Below are 11,334 nucleotides of genomic sequence, written 5' to 3' on the forward strand. Positions count from 1 at the left end.
TATTAAGCAGTTGTAATCTCAATGTCGTTGTGTTAATTATAATTAACACTGGATATAGACTAGTATAAACGTGCGTGGTGATGACATGTCAACAACCCGGCGGTCGAGACCTTACTTGGAAAGGTATATGGAATTTACCTAGTATGCTTCACACAATACACACACGTACTACAGAAATAGAATTCCTACCACATTTAACAAGCAGAATAATGAAGGATACAACTTTGTGTACATCCCTTTCTGATTGATCTGACTGACCCGACTTCTGTCATCTTTAATCATTAGGATACTGTACCTCTTTGTGGGTTTTTTTCAACTACGTTTCTGCCTATCTCACAGGGGTTTTGTTTTATATATATATAAAGATATATAGTGAGGTTTCGAGTCATGTAAAATGGACGTATCATTTCTATATTCATTGAATTCAGAAAATTCTCAATTAATTTTCCTCTGCGTGCGTCATGAAATATATAAGGGTTAGTCACGGAATGATCCCATACGGCTCCCTGTATATGTTTACCACTGACGTCCACGGCGTGTGTTATACGAGGACAAAGCTCTGTCGCGCCAGTCAGATAATAGGAAACAAAAATCATTACTTTTCGTCCCGTTAATACAATTTCTTTTATCTACAAGGAAATCGGTTAAGAAAATTGAGTATAGTGTTTGAAATCGAATAGAATTATTGTTTCCGTGATGCGTTCTATTTCTACATCACGAAAGCTGAAAGTTGACCTTATACTTAGAGTTGTGGCTATTTCCCAGTATGATTTCGAATAACAATCTATCCCGCTCACCGTGTTAGGTTGCGAAAAATTGATCCAAGTACCAAGAAAAAATTATGCGTGGTTTCCGCATGTTGTGTGTTGGAGATCAGCATGATACAGTGTAAGAAGATACGGGTAACTATAGGCTTTGCGATTACTTGCCACAGGAGGTGTAATGCTATATTATAGGGATTACTTATTGGCATAGGAGGTGTAATGCTATATTATAGGGATTACTTATTGACATAGGAGGTGTAATGCTATATTATAGGGATTACTTATTGCCACAGGAGATGAAATGCTATATTATAGGGATTACTTATTGACATAGGAGGTGTAATGCTATATTATAGGGATTACTTATTGGCACAGGAGGTGTAACGCTATATTATAGGGATTACTTATTGGCATAGGAGGTGTAATGCTATATTATAGGGATTACATGCCACAGGAGGTGTAATGCTATATTATAGGGATTACTTGCCACAGGAGGTGTAATGCTATATTATAGGGATTACTTATTGGCACAGGAGGTGTAATGCTATATTATAGGGATTACTTATTGCCACAGGAGGTGTAATGCTATATTATAGGGATTACTTATTGCCACAGGAGGTGTAACGCTATATTATAGGGATTACTTATTGGCACACGAGGTGTCATGCTATATTATAGGGATTACTTATTGCCACAGGAGGTGTAATGCTATATTATAGGGATTACTTATTGCCACAGGAGGTGTAACGCTATATTATAGGGATTACTTATCGGCACACGAGGTGTAATGCTATATTATAGGGATTACTTATTGGCACACGAGGTGTAATGCTGTTGTACGATATTTGCAAAAAATAGTAAACATTACAGACATTAGTAAACATATAAGTTACAATAAACATAAAACGTTCTTAATGCGTGTCTATACAAACCGCGGCATCAATAAGAAATCTTCATATTTTAATTAGTTTGTTTATACTTGAAGAAGCATACCTAATACGTCATTACATCTTAAACAAGATATTACTTTGAATTGCGTTTAATCGAATATGCTTGGTAATCTGACTCGAGCAAATCATGACATTTTATGCAGATACAAACGTTCACAATTGACGTAGGGATTTCCATGGTAACCGTCTCCGCAGCGACACCGCATTTCCAGGCAATGAGCGTGCAAACCACATTTGGTCCCATTACACAGAGCTACAAATATGAAAACATTCGATTAGTTTTTTTTTATTTCTCCATTTTATTTCAAATGAAATGAAAGTTTATAAATATCTGTATATCAGGTTTTTAAAATGATAGTACTTTGCACGAAACATTGACTTTAAGTCAAACAAGTCAAACAAGTCAAACAGTTGACTATTTCATAATTTTATGACGAGCCACTAACGTTCACATGTTGTTTCTCCGTCCCCAAAGTATCCGTCAAGACATGCGCAGTGGGGACGTCCAGACAGCAGCCCGCACGCAGCATGCTCGTGGCAGTGTAATGTGATGGTTTTCGTTTCCAGAGTTGGTTTTCCGCCAATTTCTACACACGTCAGCATCGCCTGACAATCCAGTGTCAATGACGATTTCCCAAGCTGGAAATACGAAAAAAAAAAAATCCGAAGTTATCAAGCGTACAGGCCATATAACTTATATAGTCGACTAGTAAAGTACATAAAATATATTATATTACCATAACAGTGCATGGTTTTACAGTATCAATTTTATTTATTTTTTATCTATTATTTTTTCATCATATTTATCATTTATTGAAAAGAATAATATTAATAACTTTATGAATCTGGTAATCAAATCACCTCCTATTGCATTTACCTTGTCTGGTAATAACGGGGTGAGACACCTACATGGCGGAGAAGTTGTTTTTGCAGAAAATGCATGTTAAGTTTATAGGTTTTGACCCCTGTTAATCAAATAACTACCTTTAAGACGCCGAAAGGAGGATATTTTTTTACTATATTCAAATTTTGTCTCCATTCTCAAATGCCCCCTCCATTTAATATTTCAGAATGGAATAGCAAGAGGTCCGTCAGTTTTCGTTAGTCAATGATATACAGTGCCCAACTTAAAACATCTACATCAGTTTGAAGTGGTTCTGAGTTCCCTTTAAGGAATTGGCCACAAAAAAGCATCAGAGTCGATGTAGCATTCTAAGACGAAGACTACACTGTAGCATGTCTATAAATGTTGTATTTAGAACAACGGTACAGTGTATACTAACTCCACTAAAGGGCCTGTCACACCGAGCCAGTTTGGGTAGCCGACCTATACTAGAGCACAAACTTGGCGATTTTCGGGAATCGGTACTAGTACGGCAGCGCAACGGTATCACATCGCTAAGAACGGTAGTACATCGTCAGGACAGCGCCAGAACATCGGCGAAAAAATTAGCAACGGCAGGCGAAGGTAAAAAAATTTGAACATGCTCAAAAATATCCGCCGTTGCGCTTCCGGAGCGAGCAAAGATGTTTCGACACTCGGCAAGAATATAGCACAAACACAGTCAACAGTTTGAGATAAACATGAATGATGAAGAATTGTTTTTACCGTAGCTGGATTGCTCATATGATATATTTATTAAAGAATTGCGTGGCGCCAGTGAAGCATCTTCTAAATGTTATCTATACAAGCATCTAATCGATACCTTCACAATTAAATCTTATTTAACAAACCCCGTCACCCCAATATCCAACACTTTGTGGAGTTAATGCATATAGACGCATACTCTGAACACTAAATCCGGATAAAACAATTAATTTTGAAGAGGTGGTCAGAGATTATAGAATATTTGTAACAGAAATGGTGTTTAAGGTGAAACAAGATTTTTTACAACTTTTGTCGATCATATTTTGAACTTAGAAAAATGCACGCATAAAACAATATCATTAGTACTGACATCCTAAAATCTGTTAGTTAAACAAAATATCTAATGCAAACATTTCGAAACTTGTAGATCTGGTAAATATTTCGTTTCTGCTACAGCAAAAGGGAAAGTCCTCGCTGTACAGCGGTATTGGCGAGGTTGGTGTTTAATACTTTTTCACTGAATGTCCTCTACCATCATGAGCTTTGCATTACGAGTGCTCTATTATGATTACATGTAACCTATATGCAGTATTCCATTTGAAAAGAAACCCCTCCAATGAGAGTCGTAATAGAGATGAGCAACTTACGGGGAGGTAACCTATGTCGGACCTACAGCCACAGTCCGTCAGCGGCACACAGGCAAGGCCACTGAGCAGGTAACCTGGCTGGCATTCACATCCAGCCGACAGGGGCTGAGAACATGTGGTGTGAGCACGGTGAGGGTCAAGGCAGGTAGCTGGACATCCACTTATCTCAGTACTGTACCGCATGTTCTTCGGACAGTTAGCGGCTACAATAGAGGGGCTGGTCAGCAAAAGACAACTTCATTCTTTTTCAAATACTTATTTCGCTAGATATATAGTACTGTATTTCCCTTTATAAACGTTTGTTTAATCAGGTGAAGACAGTCTATTAAGGAATTGAATAAAAAAAAATCAAACAGTTGAAAGTAGTGGTATGTCAGAACATGGTCCAAAGAGATGATATGTTAGATACTGGTAAACCGTTTCATGATCGTATGACATCAATCACCAATGTGATGATAAAAATGAGACTATTTTTATTGCAATATCTTCTTACACAAGAAAATGAGCTTTGCATGGCAATGTATGACAGTATTAGTAAAAAAAAACGCACTGTTCTCCATGCATCTATATTGAATGATTTATTATTGTTGTAAAACTCACGACAAAATGTCTCCGTCCTCCACTTAACGACATATCCCCTCTCCTCACACTCTGTTGCCAAGCTGTCCAGGGCCTGGCACACAACCTCATTTACGCGATGTTCGTCATGGAAATATGTGCACACGTCAAAGCGGCATGACGCGTACATGTCGAGGATGACTTGAGGGATTGTGCTGATACACTCCCGGAAGGGGCTAGATGCCTGGCGTGGCGGAAACAGCAACCCGCAGTAAATGGGTTCCTGGACTAAGAGGTCCATGTCCCCGGTACACGGATCTTCAATCTCCTCCACCGTACACCTAAGCAAGGAACGAGACGTCAGCTAAGGGCACTTTTCAGACTGTGGTCAATATTATACGACACATACGAAAGATATGAAAGATTTTGTGCGTGTCAAACTGTTGTTTCAGAACTCGCGAGACATTTTTGAAAGTTCTCGTGGTTTGCTTAAAACAAAGTAATATATATATGACGTAATGCTTTTAAAAAACTATGCAAATGCATTTTTAGAATTAGCATAAATTTAATAACCGAACTTTGACAATTCCAATGAGTATACCTTGTCTTTTTTGCTGTATTCTGCATATCTTTCGAATACTGTTTTCCATTCTACTGCCTTTCATTATCACTGATGAATCTCCGAAATGAACGTAACGGTCATATGGGACAGTCAAATTTATATTACTTTGTGGCTTCTGCATTGACAGACTTCCTCACTTTCTAGTAATTATTTGTTGTAACAAGATGGTCGACTCTGTTAGTGGACTATATATAAATTCTGGCAAATATTATATGAAATAGTTTAGGAATAGAATATATGTTGTAAATTTGTTACGGCAAAAAAGGTTTTATAGACACAGTTCTCTATTTCGCTGGATTCTGCTTGCGTTTTGGAACAAAGATTTTCATTCCTTTGACCACAAATTAATTATAAATTAATGTCCTAAAAGTGGATCTTTATCGACAAACTAATATCTCTACATTAGTGCTCCCTTACCATTTGTCCGTAGTAAACGTCATAACCTTATACAGATCCCAACAATCTAATAATAAAAAAATAAAAAAATAGCTATGTTGAATGTATTTTGCTGGTTGAACGGGATTTATAACTAATGTTAACATATTCTTTTGGACAAGGGAGGAGAACACCTACTCCTCGGCTGCAGCCTCAGACGGGTCTTTGACAAGGTAGCTCTCTCCTATCTTACTGCCTTTGGTCCTAATACCGGACACGTCCGTCCCATTCTTCAATCTCATGTCGTCCCGCTTTCCATTACAGTTTCCGCAGAGGCCGCTTAGATCATTTCCGTATCTCTTCGGAACTGTCACGAAAACCTCCGATCTACCATTCCAGGAAAGTGACAAGCCACATCCGGTTACCAGTCTGGCGTACTGCCCAGTATTGTATATGGCGATTTCAGCATGCGTGTCTGACGTCACGCTAACAGGAAAGAATTGTGCGACGCCATTTATCTGTGATGGAAATAAAGATATATCACTTTTTCACATTATCGTAACAATCTTTTGTGATCCTTAATAAAATTCGATCCGTCCCAATACGACTATGCTTAAAGTGCATTGTGTTACAATGCATTATCACGGGTGACGTGTTACTATCAGCCTACGTTATATATAGAGGGTACTTCAGTACAGGAGCACGGACGGGCTTACACATAGATTCATCACATTTCTTACAGTAGTACGTGAATGAAGCATTAGAAACACTTTCTGACAACCTTGATGATTACAAAATGACTACTGAAAAGAAACGTTGCTGATTATAAGGTTGCCGTTAATGTTTCCGTGATGTTTTTATTATCGAGCTTTCAAATATATTTTTATTGCGCTTTGGTGTTGAAATCGAATGTTAATCACACCTCAAGCCCTCAAACAAAATGGTACATAATCACCGAGTCCGATTACATACCGAAACGTGTTCTTTAACTTTGATTATGTGTCCCATCAATCAAAACCTCTGGCTCATTCCACTGCGTTCGAGCTTTAGAAAGTCAAACCTTTTCGATGTTTAGCATAGATTCCTCGAAAATATTTGGTAGCTTTGATGTTTCAGCATTGAGCTCCCGATTTTGTTTCTTTGATGTATTTTGATGTTTAGTTTGTTCGAATGATTACAATAGGCGAATTAAGTAGGACGATTTCCAATTTCTAATTGTTATACTTTACTTTCCTTGATAGTAACATCCCAACATCTCCAACCTTCGGCGTTTACATGACGGAGTTGATTCGTAATATCGTGAGCTAATTATGGTTACTGGAAAGGCAGAGAAATACGCTTGCATGTCCAGGGGTGTATCATAGGTACATTTCTCTCTCAGGATTTTCAAATTGGTGCAAAATCCTCCAAGCCTTGCGTTTCCAAGTTAAACAACCGATAGATTGAAACTGTCCTATACTACACCGCTGGACATAAAAGAGACTCGTGTTTGGCAATTCAGTTATCTTCTCCCTGGGGATGAGCCCTGCATATCATCCACATGGATTATAGATACTTGTAATAACAATTCCACATCCACGAACCAAGTGACCAATTTTTTGGAAATAAAATTTTCTCAATCGTAACTAAGAGGTGCACGATACATATGAACAAAACGACTACGTTAAAAAAATCGGTATCTTTTCATAAGAATCTCTGTTTCTGCTCTTTACAAACATGTTCTTTAGCAATTTGTTATGTAGCTGCGGGAACCGTAGCTTCTATGTCCGATTTTTTTTTTATCGGTCCGATAACAATAATAATAAAAAAAAAAATCGGACATAGAAGCTACGGTTCCCGCAGCTATTTGTTATGTTGACGTTATCTAGACAATGGAATTAAATTGTTGTTTCCGGTAAGGTAGAAGTAAATAGAGAAAAAGTTCGGTATGGGAAAATGTAGATATAAAATGTACCCTCTGGTTTAGAACTCCCATATTCGTAAACCGAAGAAGTATTGCCTCTATAGCTTTATACCAAGTACTCAAATCTCATCGAATTATTGTCCTAACACTTCAATGATAAAATAAGCCCTTCTCGTCGGAAGTGCAAGACAATGTCAGACACGTTATGTTACATAATGAGTGACTATGACCTGAAGCAACTCGACATAACAACACGGTCAGCCGTCATGACTTCTGTATTACAGAAATTTTGATGCAGATAGAAAACTGTTATTGCTGTCACATGCATGTTATCACCTGTAAACAGTTCGTTTGAAAATTCATTAAAATCGCTAATATGACTTTTTATCGTTTGTTCGGTGAAAAGAAACATAACTGAAATATGACACTTTACGTTACTGAACGCCACACAAAACCATTATTACTTACAAGCACTTCCTTGTCCTTGTTGAGATCTATAACCAAGCCTTTCATCATCACGTGGACGGAGCGCGTGTAGGCCGCGTGCACTCGGTTACCCCTGTGCTCGTTCTTCAGCTCGATGTTGAAGGCACATTTGTCGCCCTCAGTTCCGTATTTTGTAAGTGTGTAGCGACAGGGTCCACTGATGGTAAGCTTCTGTTTGTCGTATAACCGGAAGTGAGGATCTCCATAGGCAGCGCAGGTGCACACATCTTAAATGAACACGTTCAGTCGACCATGAAGTTGCGATTACAAACAAACAGTGCAGTTATCTTGTACCAATTTACATCGAAATATGATCACAATTGTTTTATGGGACAATTGCACCAAAACAGGCAACCAGGGAATTTCATATCGGTATCAACTGTACTAAGAAAGTGGCCTCGTTTCTACGATCGTTTTATATTTTATTTCACTAGGTAAAAAGAAACACCTATCACAAATGAAATAAACGTGTGAAAACATGATATATATTTAATATTTTAATTTTCGTTGTCACTTTTGAATTATTGTCATTAAGAATAATGTATGCATTGTTGCATTTGTAAACATTCTGTAAATTGAATTACGTATAGACAAAGACGTAAGCATGTATGCTAAGTGGGGGCGATTAACTCTGTCAGGTGCTGCCAACAGGCCAGTGTCTCGCGTCTCATCTGTATGCTGACGGTAACACTAAATGAAACGGACTTGCACAGGAAATAACATTTGTCTGTGAAGGTTTGCGATTAATTTCCTCTTCGCACACAACTTCCGCAATAAGGTGACGCTGTGTTCTAGGCTAGATAGGGATGTGAACAGGAATAGCTATCTCCTCGTCCAACTCACGATTATTGTCGTTATAAAGACATTGACAGAAGATCACTGTCTCCACGTCCTACTCACGTATAGACTTGATTGAGACAGATTTGAAAACCTTCTCTTTTTTCCTCGCATGTGTAGCCTAAACATTGACGAAGGTTAACGGTTTCCTTGTCCCACCCACGTGCACATAGATAGATACATAGACGGAGGATAACTGTCTCGTTTCTCGCTCACATATAGACTACATATAGAGACATAGACAGAGGATAACTGTCTCGTTTCTCGCTCACATATAGACTACATATAGAGACATAGACAGAGGATAACTGTCTCGTGTCTCGCTCACATATAGACTACATATAGAGACATAGACAGAGGATAACTGTCTCGTTTCTCGCTCACATATAGACTACATATAGAGACATAGACAGAGGATAACTGTCTCGTGTCTCGCTCACATATAGACTACATATAGAGACATAGACAGAGGATAACTGTCTCGTGTCTCGCTCACATATAGACTACATATAGAGACATAGACAGAGGATAACTGTCTCGTGTCTCGCTCACATATAGACTACATATAGAGACATAGACAGAGGATAACTGTCTCGTGTCTCGCTCACATATAGACTACATATAGAGACATAGACAGAGGATAACTGTCTCGTGTCTCGCTCACATATAGACTACATATAGAGACATAGACAGAGGATAACTGTCTCGTGTCTCGCTCACATATAGACTACATATAGAGACATAGACAGAGGATAACTGTCTCGTGTCTCGCTCACATATAGACTACATATAGAGACATAGACAGAGGATAACTGTCTCGTGTCTCGCTCACATATAGACTACATATAGAGACATAGACAGAGGATAACTGTCTCGTGTCTCGCTCACATATAGACTACATATAGAGACATAGACAGAGGATAACTGTCTCGTGTCTCGCTCACATATAGACTACATATAGAGACATAGACAGAGGATAACTGTCTCGTGTCTCGCTCACATATAGACTACATATAGAGACATAGACAGAGGATAACTGTCTCGTGTCTCGCTCACATATAGACTACATATAGAGACATAGACAGAGGATAACTGTCTCGTGTCTCGCTCACATATAGACTACATATAGAGACATAGACAGAGGATAACTGTCTCGTGTCTCGCTCACATATAGACTACATATAGAGACATAGACAGAGGATAACTGTCTCGTGTCTCGCTCACATATAGACTACATATAGAGACATAGACAGAGGATAACTGTCTCGTGTCTCGCTCACATATAGACTACATATAGAGACATAGACAGAGGATAACTGTCTCGTGTCTCGCTCACATATAGACTACATATAGAGACATAGACAGAGGATAACTGTCTCGTGTCTCGCTCACATTAAGACTACATATAGAGACATAGACAGAGGATAACTGTCTCGTGTCTCGCTCACATATAGACTACACATAGAGACATAGACAGAGGAAAACTGTCTCGTTTCTCGCTCACATATAGACTACATATAGAGACAGGGACATAGAATAACTGTCTCGTGTCTCGCTCACATATAGACTACGTATAGAGACATAGACAGAGGATAACTGTCTGGTGTCTCGCTCACATGTAGACTACACATAAAGACATAGACAGAGGATAACTGTCTCGTTTCTCGCTCACACATAGATTACACATAGAGACATAGACAGAGGATAAGTGTCTCGTGTCTCGCTCACATATAGACTACATATAGAGACATAGACAGTGGATAACTGTCTCGTGTCTCGCTCACATATAAACTACATATAGAGACATTAACAAAATGTAGCCATTTCCTAGTCTACTCACGTCACCATTGTCACGAATAATACGCATAATGATTTTCTTACTTTGGAAAGCTGGATCAAATAATGACACTCAGTGCGCGATAGACAGCGTTTACTGTCTATGATAAGGAGAGTACACGGACTATTTTCACCTCATGTGAGACGACGGGACGACGGGACGACAACTTACCATCACACTTGACGTAGGGGTTACCATAGAAACCCCTCCCACAGTGACACTTGCCCTCCACACACACGGCGTTTGTTCCACACCCTTTGTCACAGTTCAGACCTACAGGAAATACGGAAATAGCCATTATTGAAAAAGTGATAAAATACTTAAATCTATGCAAAGAAAATAAGTTCATTGGAGTCCTAAAACGTCAAGAACAGTTAGTGAGATGTGAGTAGGTGTACGGTAGAGGTACCATGGGTAAGTGTTTGAGTATAAGTATAAATGGACGGACATGGGTGTAAATAAGAATGAACTTCCACCATTAAAAGGCTTTCAGGACATCAGTGACTGATTGTCAAACTGGCAATCGACATTCAACGCATTTCAGATGATAACACTTACGTAATGTCGAATGTATTGTCAAGCAAATGTGTCTCCCGACAATCGACATTCAACGCATTTCAGATGATAACACTTACGTAATGTCGAATGTATTGTCAAACAAATGTGTCTCCCGACAATCGACATTCAACGCATTTCAGATGATAATACTTACGTAATGTCGAATTTATTGTCAAACAAAAACTATGTCTGAATATAATTTGGAATAT

The 11,334-nt window shown here is 38.6% G+C and overlaps 1 protein-coding gene across 1 annotated transcript in view; it reads right to left on the bottom strand.

The window, feature by feature from the left end:
• Positions 1 to 10,865, bottom strand: part of LOC110455956 (zonadhesin-like) — a 46,988-nt gene extending 36,123 nt beyond the window's left edge. The window contains exons 1-7 of the mRNA XM_021506426.1: positions 10,739 to 10,865; positions 7,876 to 8,120; positions 5,703 to 6,022; positions 4,550 to 4,848; positions 3,950 to 4,152; positions 2,161 to 2,353; positions 1,866 to 1,967 (exon numbers count right to left, since the gene is read on the bottom strand). Of these exons, the coding sequence (XP_021362101.1) occupies positions 1,866 to 1,967; positions 2,161 to 2,353; positions 3,950 to 4,152; positions 4,550 to 4,848; positions 5,703 to 6,022; positions 7,876 to 8,120; positions 10,739 to 10,865 (1,489 nt within the window). The remainder of the gene's footprint in view (positions 1 to 1,865; positions 1,968 to 2,160; positions 2,354 to 3,949; positions 4,153 to 4,549; positions 4,849 to 5,702; positions 6,023 to 7,875; positions 8,121 to 10,738) is intronic.
• Between the last annotated feature and the right edge of the window lie 469 nt (positions 10,866 to 11,334).

The sequence above is a fragment of the Mizuhopecten yessoensis genome, unplaced genomic scaffold, assembly GCF_002113885.1.
Source record: "Mizuhopecten yessoensis strain PY_sf001 unplaced genomic scaffold, ASM211388v2 scaffold8447, whole genome shotgun sequence".
NCBI lineage: Eukaryota > Metazoa > Mollusca > Bivalvia > Pectinida > Pectinidae > Mizuhopecten > Mizuhopecten yessoensis.